The 18,989-nt window shown below is 39.2% G+C and overlaps 1 protein-coding gene across 1 annotated transcript in view; it reads left to right on the top strand.

The window, feature by feature from the left end:
- Window positions 1-12,493, top strand: part of SPATA6 (spermatogenesis associated 6) — a 57,655-nt gene extending 45,162 nt beyond the window's left edge. The window contains exons 11-13 of the mRNA XM_010004031.1: window positions 4,329-4,428; window positions 8,691-8,779; window positions 12,313-12,493. Of these exons, the coding sequence (XP_010002333.1) occupies window positions 4,329-4,428; window positions 8,691-8,779; window positions 12,313-12,493 (370 nt within the window). The remainder of the gene's footprint in view (window positions 1-4,328; window positions 4,429-8,690; window positions 8,780-12,312) is intronic.
- The last annotated feature ends 6,496 nt before the right edge of the window (window positions 12,494-18,989 follow it).

The following is an 18,989-nucleotide window of genomic DNA, read 5'->3' as shown; positions in this document are numbered from 1 at the left end:
TGGTATTATCATTTCTGCTATGTGCAAGTGGATGATTGGTTTGTCTGACATTTGAAAAGTCCTATTTATTACAGCTCTCAAGTTTGTAAGCTGCTATTTGACTGGAGTACATGGGTGGATGTATCCTGTTTGTATTTCTAATGGAGTATTTAATCCTAATGGGTAGAATTATACATGAAAACATCTTTAGCACAAGATCTAGACTGTCTTCTTTTTTTTATTTTTATTCAAGGTAGATGTTGTCTGGATGACCTTAAAAAAAAATCCTTATCTCAGAAAATAAATGCCTTTAGTCACATTACAAGGGAAAATGGTTCTGTTTCCTTGATTGTACTCGACACAGTATCTTTGAAATTAATCTTGAAAAGTTCTCTGATTGATCTGGCTTTTTCTAGGTCACAGAGCTATATTTCCAAAGTGTTTATACAATCTATTGGAATCAATAAACAATTTAAACTGATGTAACTGCAGAATGTTTGCAAGTCCCAGGGAAAATTGAAAGTATGACAAAGAATACAGCTGGAGAAGTTTATTTCGTTTATCAGGACAAACAGTCATTGAAGTGAAATGACTTTCCTTTCAACATTGCAATACGATAGTGACACCTTAATCACATAAATAAGTAGCTAGTCGTTTTAAAAACTCATTATTAGTGATTTTGGGCAAGTGGAATCCCTTTATTTATACAGCAAGAAGCTAAGCTGTGCTCTAAAGCCTATTTTTTATCAAATGTTTCCAGTAGGAGAGTTAGAACATCGTAAAAAAGGTTTCACTTCAAATTATGCCTGTTACATTTCAGGCATGATTTTATTTTAGTTTGAGTTTTCCTTGGCTTAAATATTAACATGACTTTAAATGTGAATTGGACTCTGTAGTTATTACTGAAATTAGACAATTGCAGTACTAAAAAAACTATTTTAAAAGAAGCTGATACTGTTTGTAATTGCACTTAAGGTTTAGATTTTTTTTTTCTCTCTTTTTTTTTTTCTTCTTTTTCTTTTTTTGGTAAGTTAAGTTCAGGGTCTGTGCTAGTGGTTCACATTTCTTATGCCACAGCGCACACTAGTGGATTGATCAATAAAATCACCTAAAGAAGGAAAGCTAATAGTTCTTGAATTAAGTACTTAAATCTTCTTCCTGGAAACATAGCCACATATTTTCAAAATGAATACAATAGCAAGCTGCGTTTTCTTTTGTTGTGGTTTATTTTTTCTGCCAAAAGTAAATACATTTATTTCCAAGGATATCTGTAAATTTAAGATTAATAACAATGATCTGAAATCTTACATATGAATTTCATAAAATATATTTCCCAAAGGCAGTCAGTCTGTTCCAACTTCTTTTCTCAGTGCCAGCAACCTGGATGTTGAAGGAACAGCAGCTGTTGTATAAATAAGAGAAAAATGCTGTCACTAAATGGGTCTATCTTTTATTTGTCAAATGGGAAATGACTCACTCTTACTACATCAAGGATTCATATTTTTAAACATGCATTTCAGGGGTTGTGTAATATTAGTAAATGCTTGGAAATGCTAATGGAAAGTCATAAAATGACTTTTTATAGAAGGGTGTGCTAGTGATAGGGCATATGCATTGGAATGCAGGTCATCAAACTGGGTTTGACTGTGTTGGGAAAGTCAATGTTCCTGGTTGCTTGAGGGACTTAGACATCTATTTCTTTAAAGGCAATGCTTTCCTGCCCTGACAAAATTTACAAACCATTTTGCTTTCTTTTAGGAGAAGTTCTGTGAGATCTTTTAGTGCAACAGATTGTTAAATTCTTGTATGCAAAAGAATGAAACAGTATGGATTTGCCATACGTGCTGTTGGGTATTAAACTGATCACAAATGTTCAGGATTTTAATAGGAATGTTACAGCCAACTTTGTGAAGATTCTTCCCTGTAATAACCCAAAGATAAGCAATGGTAAATGTCATTAGATATATGGAAAATACATCCCCCTGTAGATTATATGATTCATCTTTCCAGTTCTGTGTCACTTTTTGGCACCCTTTCTTCAAGAAAAATAGAAGCATTCAGAAACAGACAGATTGTTTTAACTCATAAACAGGCTGAAAACATTTGGCATCTTTAGAACAGAGATATTTCAGAAAGGTAAGCAATCATTAGTTAATCCAAATTAGCTGATTAGGTACAAGAAAATGGAAGGAAGTTACTCAAATGCAGAGAACTGGTCACTCTCTACTTACAGTTCTGTCTCTGGTAGTAGAGGGAACGGTCTAAAATATTGCAAAGTGCTCCCAGCCATGCCTGTTACCTCCAGGGCAGCCTGGCACCTCCCATTTTCAGGATCTTGCTTCCATTAATACTGACATTGCCAAGTTACGTGGTTTGGACCGAAACTTCCTACATGTATTTGCTTTGCTCTTTTTGGAAGGAGCTGTTCAGTTATTTTTAGCTGTATTGAAATGTCTGGAAGTTTGCTGAAGGTAAACTAAGCCAGGCATGACTGGATTGGGAATTTCAAAATGACAGACTGGATAACACAGGGAATGTGAGAAATTGGAGAGGACAAGAGGGGTTTGCAGTCACAATCCCACAGACCCATCCAGAGCTCACTGCAGAACCTCAAGGTTCAGAGTCGTGATGTTTCTCTGCTGCATCCAATCTGTGAAGCCTCCTAGCAAAGCAAGATTTTATTTCCTTGGTGCAAAATCAGGTTCTCAGAGGTTAGGAGGATGGAAGGAAAAAGACTATAGCCCCAAAAAGGTCTAAAGCAGGTGTTCTTGATCGCAGCGCTGGGTGCATGGGGGATCACTCCTTCCATATACACACACCAATGGACAAGGACAGCACATGTTTATTCACTTTAAAATATGCATTACTTAACAAAGAAATAGGCAGGATTATTTTAGAATTAATTAAATAAATTTTAGAATTAATTAACTCAGATTAATAGCTAATATTATATACTAATATACACACGCTGCCTCTGGGTGGGCATGGGCAGGGGTCTCCTGGAGGAAGGCTCGTAGTCTTCTTCGCTGTGCTGGGTCATGTTGTTCCTCATTCTGGCAGGCTAGCTGATGTACCCAGCTGAATCCTACTTCTTGGGCTCTCAGCCTAGTTCAACACAATACCTCTAACAAATATTAACAGATTCTACTGTTCAACATCATATAAGTCTGGCAAATGTAATCCTTAAGTCTCTAATTCAAGGAAACATTGAAACAAAGATCTTGGGTAGGTGCCATGTCTGTATCCACTGTGATGAGATTGTGTAAATACACATTCAATTACTTCTCCTTAGTAATTCTTTAGTTAGGATGATCTCTCTCTTTTTTATTTTCTTTTTCCTTTTTTTTTTTTTTTTTTTTTGAGAAGACATTTTTGAGTGTACTAACCTGTGAAAGTTGGTGTGTAAAAGATCCTATTCTTAACATCTTAGTTGCCTCCCCTAGCAGTCTGAGAATAACTACTGCTGTGAAATTTCTGCCAGCTTCTGAACTTGATAAGCATGAGGGGTGGTTTTTTTGTTGTTGTTGGGGTATTTTTTGTTTGTTTTGTTTTGTTTTAGTGAAGTGAAAAAGGAATAACTCTGTTGCTTGGCATAGAAGGGTAGAACAGGTTGCCCAGAGAAGTTGTGGAAGCCCCATCCCTGCAAGTGTTCCAAGCCAGGTTGGATGGGGCTTTGAGCAACCTCCTCTAGAGAAGGTGTCCCTGCCCATGGCAGAGGAGTTGGGACTAGGTGATCTTTAAGGTCCTTTCCAACCCAAACCATTCTATGATCCTGTGAAAATCCAAAAGTAACTGTTTTAAGTCACCCATATCAAGCAAGCTACTTGTTTTTTAATGTAGGAAAAAAAAAAAAGCAACTTAAAATGCAGTTCTGTCTTCTGAAATAAAGATTGTGACTTTGCAGGCTTTTAACTCCATGGACTTTCCAGTTTGCATGCATTGAGGTTATCTTCTTTATTTATTCCACTGAAAAACATTGCATATGTGTAATACTTCCTTTAAAATATAAAAATGAAACCTGCTAACTGGGAGTAGAATAACTGTATAGTTTTTCTATTCTGTAGGGACAATACAAACATTATAGAAATATTACTCAGGTTACAAAATCATCATTTTCTGGTTTGTATCTTCTGTTGGTATTGTGGATACATGCTGTTTATGCACAGCTTGGTAATGTTTCTTTACTTGTACCCCAGAGGAGAAAAAGAATCAAATCTAAACATTGTGTATGTTCCAAGCAGAGGGCCTGCTTCATCATTTTCAGAAAAAAGAAATGTGAGTCAAAAGCATGGTTGAGCTTTTCAACAAAAAAATATTTCTTCTGATTGTTTTTCCTCTCCCTCTTGCAGATTTAGCTCTGCTTGGCCTTCACCAGCAAATGGAGAGGAGATCCATAAAAGAATTAAAAACATTTTAAGGACACACAGTGCCAGACAGCGCCTGATACTTGTAAGTTTAACTGCAAACTAAATCCTTTCTTTTCTCGGAGATGATGGAGGAAGATAACTGTGCCTACAGTCCTGGATTTATTATAAAAGTTGTCCTTTAAGGCAGCCTTGCTTGTAGAAATATGGATTCAGTATATAAGCTGAGCAGTTTCATGTTGATTTCAATAGCCTCCTTATGTGTAGCCTTGATGGACACCTGGTATAGGTAACCTTGTCACAGGGCATTGGGAACATTTTTTTAAAAAATATATATCTGGTTCTCCACTTCCAATTTAAGCAAAAAAATATTGTGGATCTGTAGAACATCAAGGCTTAACATGTTGTGTAGCTGCACATCAGCAGCTGCTTGTGTCCAGCTCTTTGTAGAGATAATGTTATTCTTCACATGTGTGCTTTTTTCCCTTAATTACCTGGCTTTCAATGAACAGATCTCTTTATCTGATGAGATTATGCCTGGGATCAGAGTATTTTGTCATTGACTCTGATGGATTTTTGAAGCCTGGTTTTAGGCAGATACACATTTTTGCTGTTGTGATTTTGAGAAAGCCAGTGGTGGCACATGATCTCCTTGGCCAAAATGTTGTACAACTGAGTAACAAGGTTGTTCATCTGTAAAGAACTTAAGGTCTTAAGTGTGAGGTGAGGTAAAAAGATGTAAGGATGAGAGGTAGGTAAGATTAAGATAAGGAGCTTTAGTGCAATAATTATTTTTTCTGACAATCTAACACACATTATTGATTTGTTAGAAGAGACATGAGCCTCTCGAAGTGGAGGAAAACATCTTTCCTCCTTCAGCTTCTCCTGAGTCTTGACAGAAACATGCTTTTGAATGTTAATGCAGCTGTAAGGTACTCACTGCTGTCCCCAGTTGTCGCCCTGCCGTAGCTCGCTGTATCAGCAGGCAGTGTGACAAGGGTGTGAGACCCCAGGCCTTCCCGCAGAAACCAAAGGCACTGGCACATGAGCTCTACAAGCTGGGATGTGGTGACTCCGCTGGCTACGCTGAAGCCATAGTAGAAGTGAAGGTTGTTGTCTCAGTCTGCTGGTGCAGGGTGTACTGAAGAACATCCATCTTAGCTCTGAAGTCTTTTCCCTTTTTTTTCCCTTTTCCTCCTTTACTTTTTTTCTTTTCTTTATTTCCCCAAGTTTAGCCATCCTGGGCACCTCCTCCTGTTGCCTGCATCCTCTCATAATCTGATTGTTTTCTCATTTCTGTTCAGTCTTCATTTTTAGCTTAGTTGTGGTGCTTTTTGTTTTCAACTTTGCAAAACCTTTTCTCCTACATGCTAACACTGTCTGATCCGGTTCATTCTATACCTCCCTCAGCTTGTAGATGAATGTTATGATCTTGTGAGCTGCTGCCTCTGAAATAGAAGATGCCTGTCACAGATTTCTGTGTTTCAGCCACTCCAAAATAGGTACAAATCATGTCAAACGCTTCTCTGATGTTTCAATGAACATAAGAGAAGAAATTGAATTTCCTGACGGTCCAGCACCTACATGTAATGAAAGTTTGCACAGCCTGAACTATCTCCAGTGGTCCTTGACTGCTTTCCTTGAAAAGCAGACCGTGACTTTGGGATAGAAGATTTACTAGTTTGTTAGGAGAGCTGGATGGCTGGTTACACAGCCTCTCCATACAGTCATAAAGAGTATTAAATATAATAATGGTTAAAGGAGAATTTGATCATTTTCTTCCTATTTACTTATTTTACTTACATAATTTAAAATGGTCTGGCCTAGAATCATTCACACGTCTGCTGATGACATACACTTATGACTTACACCTTCAACCTGGTTTAGTGGGAGGTGTTCCTGCCCATGCCAGGGGTGTTGGAACTAGATGATCTTTAAGGTCCCTTTCAATTCAAACCATTCATGATTCTGTGATATTCTCTTGATCCTGCAGTATTGCACAAATGCCCACAAATTTGCAGGTGTGGCGTGTGATTTTGAAGCGTGGTGCTTTCTGTTAGCTCACCTTGTCACTGCCACTATCAAACTCTTGCTGAATACTCACAGAGGTTAATAATCAGAGATGATGCTTCTCCGTTTCCTCTCCCATTGGAAAACCTCATGTTTCTGCCCTAAAAAATCCAGATATCCTGGTATGGGGTAGGCTTTAGAGTCTTTAATTAGCCTGGTCAGAACAGTGCTGGAAAAGGAGCATTTTCCTGCCTCCATTTTCTTTAACTGAGCAAGGAATGGGAGAAGGTTACAAAGAAGTCTCTCAGTGTTTGATAGTCATGCACAGCTAACTTATGAAATCTGTGCTAACAGCAGCTGACCTGCTTAAAAAAAATTCAGGTCTGCTTCTAGTGGGTACTGTAAATACACCAGGATTGGTTGTGCTTCCCCAGATGGCCCAAAGTCTAGGCTGCTGTGGATGGAAGAGGTAAAGTGGTCATCTGGAGTATGAGGGGATAGTAAAGTCAGTGCACTGGCAATGAGGTGAGTAGATTTCGGCTCCAGTCTGGGTCCTCTTCCAAACTTTGAAAGGTTAAAGAGTATCGCTTAGTGTTTCATTCCAAAGGGCTTAATGCTAAATAACCATTCCCAAAAGCATCCAGCTGTGTTTTCCAAAATTTTGTTTCCATAGTGCTCTGTAAAAACACTGTGACTGGAGCTGTGCTGCAGATTCCTTAGGGTGTCCAGTGCAGCGTTTCTGCTGTGACATTCTGACAGTATCAGAATGTTTCTATCTCAGCAGCTGACCTGCTTAAAAAAAATTCAGGTCTGCTTCTAGTGGGTACTGTAAATACACCAGGATTGGTTGTGCTTCCCCAGATGGCCCAAAGTCTAGGCTGCTGTGGATGGAAGAGGTAAAGTGGTCATCTGGAGTATGAGGGGATAGTAAAGTCAGTGCACTGGCAATGAGGTGAGTAGATTTCGGCTCCAGTCTGGGTCCTCTTCCAAACTTTGAAAGGTTAAAGAGTATCGCTTAGTGTTTCATTCCAAAGGGCTTAATGCTAAATAACCATTCCCAAAAGCATCCAGCTGTGTTTTCCAAAATTTTGTTTCCATAGTGCTCTGTAAAAACACTGTGACTGGAGCTGTGCTGCAGATTCCTTAGGGTGTCCAGTGCAGCGTTTCTGCTGTGACATTCTGACAGTATAATGTTTCTATCTTTTTTTTTTTTTTTTTTTTCTTTCCAGAACATAATTTGCCTCTGGCAAATGCTGCAGATTTTATTTATCACTGGACTCCATTTCCTCATCAGTGCTTTGTTGTCTGTGACTGCTGAAGGAGGAGAGTTTTCCTGTTTACAAACACACTTATTGCCTTGTATTTCACCATAACAAATTGAGTGTGTTTTTCTCTCATCCATGCACCTGCCATTCAGCTTCCTCTGCATCTTATTGCCATCTACAGCTGTATTTATTGCCATTTCTCCTGGTTTTGCATTACTAGCAAGCATGATTATTTCTACTGCACAGGGGTTTTTTCTCCAGTTATTTCTTCTGTAGCATGAAAGATGATTTTGTTTACTAATCCTTACAGCAATTGACTTCTGCTAAAAGCATCACCTCTTAGGTAGGGTCTTTGCTCTTTAGAGTAGAGCAGAGGTGATTGTGTGTGTGGTGGAATTTCTACCATCCTAGCTCAGGTGAGCAGCTGGCTCCCTTCACATGAGATGTTTTGTTTCTTACTTACCTAAGAGGGCAAACATGGGTTAATTAGTGTCTAGATAGCATTTGGAAGGTAAGAGTTCTTTGCTGTGACTCCTGAGAATACCACTGAAGGCTCATTAAATGTATCATAGGTATTTTTTAAAGTTGGGTAAGCATGTTCTCAGCCCTGTACATGGAATTGAGGTATTTAGATGTGTAGAATTCTGTCTGGTCAAATGCATTACATGGATAATGATAGCTCATTATAAGAACAAAGAATAAGTTGCAGCTTCTTTTTCCCCTCTTCTGGAAGAAACAGAAGTAAGGCAGCGAGCAGCAGGTTTCATAGCATTTAACCAATGTGTTTATTGGGGATTATTGAAGTTTGTGCTGTCTGTATAGTTCTTTAGATCTACATTGTCTAGAAATTCTTTCCAGTTTATTACCTGAAAATTATTAGCTGAGTTGTGCTGAACTTAATTAAAAGTGTTCATAAATGGCATTTGGCTCATTACACCTCGTCCCTTTCTCCCCTAAGAAATGTAAGCACTTTAATAGTTTTCTTCTAAATAGGAAGAAAGTATTTTTGAAATTAGATCATTGTAATCAGAAACCAGTGTAATGAGAATTTAATTCCTGGTTTTCTTTTTAGGATGAGAGTGACGCATCAAAAGGAGACTTCAGGAAGACAACAGAATCTTTGCATGAAGCACCTTTATCCATGAGGGAACTGCAGAGCAGGTATGGAGTTTTTGTCTGACCAAGGCAGAACACTCATGCTCATGATATTGCCCTTTAAAGTTGGCTAAAAATGTGTCTTCCTATTTTGTGCTGTGTAATATATTGCATTGGGAAAAAACTTAGTTGGTCCTACCAAGCTTTTTCACCTAAAAGGCAAACATGGTTAACTATCATTATGCCTTTTATGCTGTTTGGCACTGTGTCAGTAGTCTGCATAAACCACTGATTTGGGAACTGGATTGGGTCATAAAAATGATCCTTGAGCAGTAGTTTTTTGGATTTTATCAAGCAGAGAGCAAATGTCAGTTTAAAAATAACCAATCGGTTATTTTTTCTTAAAGCTGTGGGAGTGCAAAAGTAAATGGAAGTTTGTTTAATAACATAGTTTGGGGCTATTTTGTTAGTGGTGGGGCTTTTTTCCAAAACATATATTTGGAAAAGGGAGGCATTTTAAAATACACAGCAAGTAAATATACTCTGGTTTAGTGCATTAGGAGGCTGCATTTCAGGAGGCATCTTGAAAACCTGACACCCTGAAAATCTGGTTTATCTAGGTTAGTTATTCTGTGCACTCCTCACGTTCATGAGTAGGATATGATTTTAATATTTTACTTAAAAGACACCAACAGCATGGATTTTGACAACTTCTGTAGTAGAAATATCAATATTGATGTTCTCTATGAACAGAGTGTTTTGTAAAATATTTTGGGTACATGTTGGAGGAAAGATACTAAGTAATGTAAAACATTGCAAGGTTTTTCTGGTTTACTTTATATTAAGAGAGAAGTCCTGGAGCTGTGATGCTAAATTTGTGAGGTGCTGACATTATTTTCATAATTCAATGTGATGCAATATTTTATAAGAAATGCTTCCCAAATCAGTGCTGTGCACCACTGGCAGGAGGGTAAATTGGGTGTCATAGCAAACTCCTGCTTGCAATTCCTAAGCTCTAAAATCTTCATTTATGATTTGTTGGCTTTAAAAAAAAATCCCTGTGATTTGTAGTCACCTCTGCACAAGGGATCTAGTTAGTCTTAGATTTTCACAGGTATGTGAAGTTGCTACTGACACTGTTAGCGTTTTTCTCCCTGTGCTTACTCCTGTATTCTGCAGGTAGCCTTTGTGCTCCTTTATCCTTTGTCCTGACAGCTGCTGCAATTAAATTGTGTAAGATGTGTCTGTGAGAGAGAAAACACAAGTTTTTGTTTTGAAGCAGCTTTGAGACTTTGATGCTGAAACTGCAGCCTGTGGAAAAAAAAAAAAAAAAAAAAGAAGAAACAAATCCTAATGCACCAGAGTCAGGAAGTGATGGGATATGAAATGTGGCACTCAAGTTGGGAAAGGACTTAGTGCTTGGGTTTGGAGGCAGGCAGCACTTGTCCGTTTCACTGGAGGGCAAGACATAAAAGGACTCGAGGACAGTCTGATTGCTGAGTGTTGCCACAGTGCTCATCAACAGGACACAAGGACAGAGAGTTCACAGAAGGACATGGTACTGTCAACCAAATGCTGGCAGTAAAGTAGATGATTGAAAACCACTGGGAGTGAGGAAAAGGTCTGTGTTTTGTGAAATATTTAGTATATGATTCACTCAGAAAAGAACTTCTGGGACTCTTCAAGGAGATGTATGAGGGAACAAAAGCATATGACAGGTATTTCAGAGCAGGGAGTTGCATGCAGAAATCCTGCTGTTAATATGATTTGTGAATGTAATTCCCAGATTGTTTAGCTCAGGTTGTCAACTGGTTTCCAGTGGAGACAAGAGAAGAACTCTTCCCTGGCTTGGTTCTGTCTTTGTCCACACCAGTGCTAGGTACCTCATGTGCAAAGACTGCTTAATGGAAATACATACACACACATACACCTCTCCAAAGAAAGAAGAGAAAACGAAGCTTATGTCTTTTTTTAAGTCTTTGTCCTTACCAGAGCAAGTTACTATTGTTTTTGTGAGTCTTCAGTCCAGTTAAAGTGGTTGGATTTGCAGTGTCTCAAGCTTTTAGTAGCGGAACAGGCAAGCACAAGGCTGACTGCTGGAAATGGATTCCAAGGAAAAGAGTGTCAAAGCTGTTGATTTTGTTTTTTGGTAGGTTGGTTCCTTTGTGTCTAAACTGTGAAGCGCAGTTCACCTTCTCCAGGATGATAAAGAGTTTTAAATTTTCTTCATGCTCTTGACTGACTTCAGCTGTTGGTGCTTTTTTTTAAAAAGTGTGAAGGTGGCCTTCCTCCTTTTTCAAGACTGGAGCCACATAAAAGTCTTCTCGTTGTTTTATGTGGTTTACGTTGGCATCACCATAATATCTGAATGTAAGAAATCTAAAAGCAAAAGCTGTTCCTTCTTTTGCTTTTCACAGAAGAAGCTTAGAAATGTGAAATTAGAAAATGGATCCTACATCATCTTCTTTCCTCACCATCTTCCTTACTTTAAGTGGGAAAAAAAATGTGTTTAGATGCAGCTAGCTAGAAGTGTATTTATGAGTCTTTTGACATAAGGTTTCTTTCAATTTTGTCACAGGTCTTTACTGATACTAACTTGAGGACAAAGTTTTAAGTACTGGTTTGGCCATAGAGGATAATAAATGATATGTATATAAGAAAACATAAAGCTTTCCTGTAAAATGTCAGCCCTTTCCTAAGTGAAGATGGTCACTGGAAGCTTCAATTTTATTTCCCAGACTGAGAACTTCACATAAGGCTGAAGATAGCTCAGTCCTAAAATGTCTTAAGTGCCTAAATCCCTGAGCAGATGTGAAAAATGTCACCTCAGCTTATGATTTTTGAGCTGCCTGCTTCATGCTTTATTACAGGAAAAATGGCTCATTTCATTATATGCCACAAGCCTTTGTTTTGAAAGTTTCTGTAGAAGGCAAATAGTCAGGAAGTTTAGATGTATATGCTTCAGATTTGTCAGTGTTTCATGATGACAGAGAATGAATTTTGTTTCATAGATCTCAGAAAGAATTTCTCCAAGCAACTGAAATATGAGGCTGTGTTTGTGTTTTAGGATGAAAACAGTGACACAGAAGATGGGGTGGGGAAGGGATGCTCGATTGCCACTATATCATAATGGATTCAGTGGAATACTTAATCCAAGATGCTCCTGATAAAGCTCTTTACAGCTGCAACCACAGTAATTTAATACACCTCTGATAGATTGTCTTCATATTGAAATAGCTGCTTGTGGGGACGTTTTGACCTTCACAGGACACAAAAATCCTGCTGTGTTGCTCTTGCATAGGCTTCCTGCCTAGTCACACTGCCTGTCAAAATACAGCAGAATTCCTGCCTGCTCTTTGAAAATTAATGCTCTATTTGGGAGGTATTATCAAGTGGACTCAGAGAAATGGGGGAGAACTTGTGTGATTGAGTAACAGGGGGCTCCCGTTTCTTGGCAGTAGGTGCAGTGTTTGTTTCTATTTGTGAAAGGTGATCTGCATTTAGCAGCTCTGCATTTGGATTTCTGCTGGTTTTGTGCTTCTGATTCCTTTTCTTTGCCTTGATTTGATCATTATTTCTTATCTTCTTTCTCTTGACAGTTCACCAGTGCAGCAGAAAACTTCTGTTCACTTGGATAATGGTGAATATTGGTCTAGTCGTGCAGCTGCATACAAAGGGAAGTCTCACAGAGCAATCTTTGAAGAGAGTCTCTCAAAAATATACAGAAACATGTACCAAAAAGCTTCTGGCACTGTTTCAGACCAAAAAATGCACTCCTGATAGCAATTCACCTGAAAATGCACAGTGTTCAGGTTTTTAAGTAAACTGTTTTTATATAAAAAATATCTGTACTCTATTTTTAAAGTATCGTTATGGTTGGGCATGGTTTTGGAGAAATGGGGTTGTCACCTGGGTTGCTAAAAGAGAACTATTGACATCCCCTTGTGTGTCTGTCCTCTCTCCCAAAAAAAAACCCACCACACCAAACAACAGCAACTAAGGCCCTCCACAGTTAATCAGATGGTGTTGCTTCTCTGAGACTATGAAAGGAAAGTCATTTGAAGACTAGTTGGTCTACTGTACATTCCTGTCATTGCATCAACTCAGGTTTCGGTAGCAGCCAATTCTTATTAAAGAATTAAAGCTATTTAGTAATATAAACAGAATTAGTGGAAGCAGCAATGTCCTGGTGTTAAGAAAAGGGGTATAAAGAGGAAAGTGAATGTGAATTTTGATTTAAAGTTGTTCCATCTGGGGCAAAGGGAATAGTTTTCTAGAAAATTGCCTTTGGATTGTTTATTTTTGAGAAGGGTGGAAACTCTGATACTGACTATAGACATGATTGCAGAGTGGTTTCAAGCTCCTTTGCTCACAGATTTTCTAATACTGTCAAATTTTAAAAGAAGCCCACCTAGCCCAGCAGCCTTTTTATCAGAAGAAAGGTCATCTTCACACACCCTGTGCATTTTGAAGTTTCCAGGTTCTCTTGAATGCAGCCATGACATTTGCCAATGCACTTGTAATTTTAAAAAATATGAAGAAGAAATTAATGTGGATGGGGGACATGCTTGAGCTAGTCAGCAAGCTCCTCATACACCCTAAACAGGCCTTCTGAAGCTCCTGCATCACAATCCCACCTAATTTGGAGCCCTTCCTTCCCAGTCTGCTGGGATCCTGTTGGCAGAAATCGCATCGTTTTTGCTAAAGGCCACCAAATGTTCATCAGCAGTTTGATGCTCTCCCCAGGGGTGGAACCTTTTCAGCCTTGCATTGAACAGATCCCACATTAACAGACCAGGGCAAATTGCCCATCTTTTGAAAAGCAGACTGTTTTAAAAGGGCAAGAGTGTCCATCTCCTGCTTCCTTGCAGAATGTGGGGAGAAAAAAACAAATGCCTGTTTTGGCTCCTTTCCTGGCTGAGCGAACAGATTCAGTTACACCAGTGCCATTTTACCTGTTATGAATGGATAAAGGATAAAGCTAGCAGTACAGATGGCAGAACATATGACTGTAACCTGCCAGCATGCCTAGATAAACAAAAAGTTGGGCTACTCTGCCTTCCATCGTTTAATGCTGAGACAACATAATTGATTTGAGGAAGCAGTTGGTGAGCAATGATGCTAGTGGGGAAGCACGTTGAAAGGCTTTGTGCTTCCGTTTCAGCAAAGGGGCTCTCAGAGGAGGTGTCTTGTGTACAGGCATTTCTGTTCCTTGTAACTGTTGAACCAGTTGAAGTGGATTAACCCTGATAACTTCCTGTCCCTGATGCCATTTAGCACATTAGTGCTTTCAAAGGGCATTAGTTGCGCATTCTTATGCTGTGGGTAAGTGGTGAGTCACTGTGTGAAGCAGTAGCAGCACAATTGTTTGCAGAAGTGGAAAGTAAAACTTGGCACTAGCTGTGCCAATGAAGGCGTGGTGGTCATGGATTATTGTGCTACCCCTACCTGGTAGTCAGCTATTCATTAGTCTGTTTCTGTGACCTCATATTAGTCCCTAAAGGAATAGGTTATTTCTCCTTGCTGTTCAGGAAAGTAGGCATGTTCAAATGGATCCTAAATAGCCAGGGCATATTCTGAGAGATACTCTCCAAGCTTTTGGTTCAAAATGGATCTACTGAAATCTGAAGGTTGCTGCTGTGTGTTTGAGCCAGAAGTGTAATTGTTCTTCTCACGGTATCCCAGGGTTTCAATTCAGTATTCTGTGTTTTTTCCCTCCCCAGTATAAGAACCCAGTAAAAGTTAGTTTCCTGGAGACTGGCAGCTCCCCTTTGGCCTGGTCTGGTTCTGTGACATAAAAGTACTGTGCCATTTTTCCCTCCCCAGCAATCCAGTCCCTGTTTGTTCAATATATAAGAAGGCTGGAATGCTGAAGCTTTGGGATTTTTTGTATGGATGAGTAAGGACACAAGTGGCCATGAATTCAGGACACAAGGGGATGAGGAAGGTTGGAGGTCACTGTCAAAAAACAGGGTTAGGTTTTTGAGAATGGGTGATGTATCTCTGTTTAATTCCCTAGCTAAAGAAAGGATGCCTATGGTAATATGGCAACCTTTGGTTTTTCATCAAAGATAAAAAATAATTTCAGAAAAGGTGAAAACTGGATGAGAGGGAAAAAAAAAGGTGTCATCTATTGAATTTTGACCGGTATGAATATTCTCACTGCAGCTTTTGCAGGCAGCATAACAAGAAACGAAGCAGAAAGACTGAGTGTCTTTGGCCCTGCTCCAGCTGCGAGGGGACATAGTATGTCTGATACCTTTCTGAATCAGCTGCTGCAGGATCTGTGTTTCTCTGGAGTCAGAGCCATCCCACAGCTTATTCGCTAATACAGCCAGAATGTTCCCATCCCAGCACCGTGCTGGAAATCCAGTTTGTTTAATGGAAAACTTTTATCAGAAATGTGACTTAAGACCCAAATTGCTGTGATCTGTTCGTAAAATCTGCAAGCCACTTCATTTTCAGAAGCATTTGGCCCCTTCCCTGTTTGCTCAGCTAACCCTCCTATTAATATGCACACAGCTCAAGTGCACCGAACGCTGCTGCTCCTCTGCTGCTGCTGTGGGTGATAAGTACGGGTTCAGGCAGTGAACCAACACAGTAATAAACTGTAATTGTTTAGTGCACCTTGCCTTCTAATGCAATTTAAATCCCTTCTATCAAATGCAAATTTCCAGGTTCCTGATTAGAGCTTTAAATAGCATTTTCTCTGCTCATTCCTTATCTTTCGCCATCCACAAAGTGGTCTGTCAGTGACAGTGGGATGGCAGGATTTCCTTTCCCTCCCAAAGGAAAGCTGCCTACTCACATCTAGAAATAATGGGCTAGATTAAGAGTGAAGTAGTGTTTTTCTGTAGAGTCTGTCTCTTGCTCTCCCCAAGTTACTATAACACATGAGTATTCTCACCACATGCTATTCAGTGTTCGTTGTTGCTTGCAGTGTGCAACCACTATTTGAATCACTTTCATTTTAATAAGTCAGAGTCTGCTTCCCACTTGCTCCCTTCTCTCTTTCCTACAAATAACTCAGTATAATTTAGGATGCTGGGGTGGCTTTAGGCAAACTACCTGCCTGTGTTTAGTAGAAATGCAAATCCTTTGCTGAGTAGCAGTTGCTTTGGAAATCACTCAGTCATTGACCTGTTGTGGAATAAAGGCAAAAATGTCAAGCTCTTTAATGATTTGCCTTATCTAAGTTTTCAACTGGAAGAAGGAAAGCTTAAATTGGTTCACTGGGGACAAGAGGTATAGGGATGGCAAGAATAATGGGAACAGGTGGGAGCAACTCTGTAAGATAGATGGGCAGCAGAGTTTATACTCCAAATCTGAGCAGCTTAGAAAATGATGGGGCTGTTTTTTAGCTAGTGCATCATGTTTGAATTTTACTATTACTTAGCAGGCTGCCAAAGCAGTGAGTGGAGAAAGAAATCTACCCATGGGTGTTGGGAATCTATTTTTTGGGTAAAATAACAGAATATTTCTCTCTGCTCAGTGTTACATTGTCTATTCCAAACTCCTTTTCATTATTACCTCAGCTATAAAGTTTGTGCTCCATTGAAGCTTAATTAAATGCCTGTGAAGTGCTTTGGAATCCTGAGGTGAATGTTACAGAAGTTATTTTGTGGAAGCCTGACCGAAAGGCCCATCTCATCTCCAGGTTCCTAAAAAAGGCTTTATTTTAATTTTCCCAGGTTTATTATGTTTTAATCAGACAATTATTAAGCAAGTCTTAATCTTATCAATATAGAAACCTGTTAAATCTAAGAGATGTCTGAAAAAGATAATTAACTGCTTTACTGCATGTGCTTTTAAGAGCTAATCTTTACAGCTGGTATCCTCCTCGGCCTCTGTCTCCTAGATGATCTGGGTTGATCCTACTCATACTGATTGCTCTCATGATATTTTTAAGTTATTTATTTTTTTAATTTTTTTTTAAATTTTTTTTTCTTGTTGTTCATTGTGGTGTTTTAGTGCCTCCTGCTATGGGTAGTAATCAGCACTGTTCATAGAATCATGGAATGATTAAGGTAGGAAGAGACCTTAAAGATCATCAGGTTCCAACCTCCCTGCTGTACATTTACATCATTTGTTCTTATCCTCTCCCCAGGAGCAAGAGGGTGTGTGCAGCTTGACAGTGGAAAAGTTTGTCTGGGGTGGCATAGGGTTGTCAGAGAAAGGAAGCTGGAAGGAATCTCTGCCTTTTTAGCCCATGTGCAAGGAACAGCTTATGTTATCATTCTGCTCTTCATACTTTTTAAGCTTGAAAGTGTTTTTTTAAAAACTGAACTATGCAAACAGAATTCTTGGCCTTTTATCAGTGGTCACTTAACTATAAATCTTGTAATGTGGAGCCTCTGGGTCATAGGAAAGCCTGACATGATGTTAATTAGTTACTTCAATGGTTACATAGTGATCGTGATCAAGATGCTGATAAGAGATTTGTTTAGTATTTGAGGAATTTGGGGAAACTTTCAAATCAATTAAATTTAGCTGCTTGGCTCCAGTGAAAACAATTGAAGATAAGAGAGAACAGCACTTGTGTGAGTGGTGTTAATGAGCTACCTCAGTGACTGACTTGGTGTCTGATTTAGGTGATGGTCTCTGGTAGCAGCAGGGAACCTGTCTTTGCCCAGTTCTTTTCAGTAGCAACAAATAAACCAGTATTGTGGGAATTGAACAAAAAACAGCTAATATTCCTATTTCTGTTGCACAGTGAACTATTAAGCACAAGCCCTATTGATTACATTGGTTTCTACTGCTTGTCCATGGAATTCAATTTGGTGATGGTGTCCATCATCGACCGAAACCCTTAAAAGATGAGGCTGTAGCTCCTTTTGTTGACAATGCTGGCTTGTCAAGGACGTGCAGTTTGTTCCCTGTTTGTCTTCAGTGAGAAATTCTCTGAAGTGCAGTGATAATTTGCCTGGATGGCAACATGGGGGAACTGTAATCTTTCTCTTTGTTTGATCTGTGCGAAGATTGTGTTTTTTCTTGTGTGTTTCCATCCGATTCTGGGTGATTGCTTCTGACCTAGCAGAGAAATCTCTGCAGCCTGAGAAGTGGTCATCTGAGCTGCCTTCTCACCTCTTCAGGGAAAGGAGTTTGTTATTGCAGACCAGTGTCCCTCCTGCTTCATAAGAATTGACTGATCCTGAGGATAGAGCACAAAAGCTTGGTTCTGTGGTCAGGCATTTGCATAACCCTGTAGAGCTGGTGCCACTGAATGAGCAGAGCTTCCCACAGAGTGGGGGTGGGAGGCTGAACCCAGGGGTAGACTTTGAGAGTGGGTTGCTGTCTGGTCTGCCATGTGTTATGCATTTGTATACCAGGAATTATCAGTGTATAAAATAACCTGTGAAACTTCTAAGTAACAAAAGCACCATTTGCATCACTTAACAGTGGTGAATTCTAATGCTTTTTTATTTGTATTGTTACACTGACTTGAATTTTTGAATGTTTATCTAATTCTGTTGTTACTAAGACTGTAGTTGTATCAACTGTTTCATTCAGTATTCCTGTAGTAAACATTTGCTAGGAGGTTGCTTTCTCTGCCTGCCTTGTTTTCACCACAATCATCTAGTGTTTACACATACATTTTAGCCTCTGTGCCATTTTTGAAGGCTTTATTTGTCTCATTTATGTTTTTGGTTTGGATAATACTTAAATATGAAATCCATCTGGGAAACATATTGTATATTCACGTTGAGGGTAAAACCAGTTTTTAATTAAAATTTTATACAGCACTTGTATTTCACTTTGTCCTGTTTTATTATGAAACACTTCAATCTTCTTCCTAAAACACATATGTCTTGTGCGTTTCAAGATGTTCCTTGTTGCTCATGCAGAACCAGTTTCTGAGCTCTGTCAGCAGAGTGCCATATGTTCTGGGCTTCATTTAGCTTCTCTGGTGGTTGTGTAGGCAGCATGTTGGATGTAATGCAGCTCAGCTCTGCTCCATGCTTTGCTTTGTAAACTTGTCAAAAGAGGAAAAAAGCAGGGAGAAGAAAACACTGCATAATGCTTGAGTGATTTGAATTGTCAGGAAGTTTTGGTACCTTGGCCAATGAAAATGGAGGTTTCTCATGTATTTGGGGATTTTCCTTTATTGTGGCTTATGCACAGCCTGTAAAGTGATATATCCCTCAGGGCTACTCAGTGTTACACCCAAACAGGACTGAGGTATCACCCAAGCCATTTGGAAATGACAAGCATTAAGTGCTCTTCATTTTGCATTGATCTGCCATTTTAAATTTTTAAAAGGCAAGGCAAGGAAAAG

This window comes from Chaetura pelagica, unplaced genomic scaffold (genome assembly GCF_000747805.2).
Source record: "Chaetura pelagica isolate M959 unplaced genomic scaffold, ChaPel_1.0 scaffold18, whole genome shotgun sequence".
Lineage (NCBI taxonomy): Eukaryota > Metazoa > Chordata > Aves > Apodiformes > Apodidae > Chaetura > Chaetura pelagica.
This window is presented reverse-complemented; position numbering and strand designations above follow the sequence as displayed.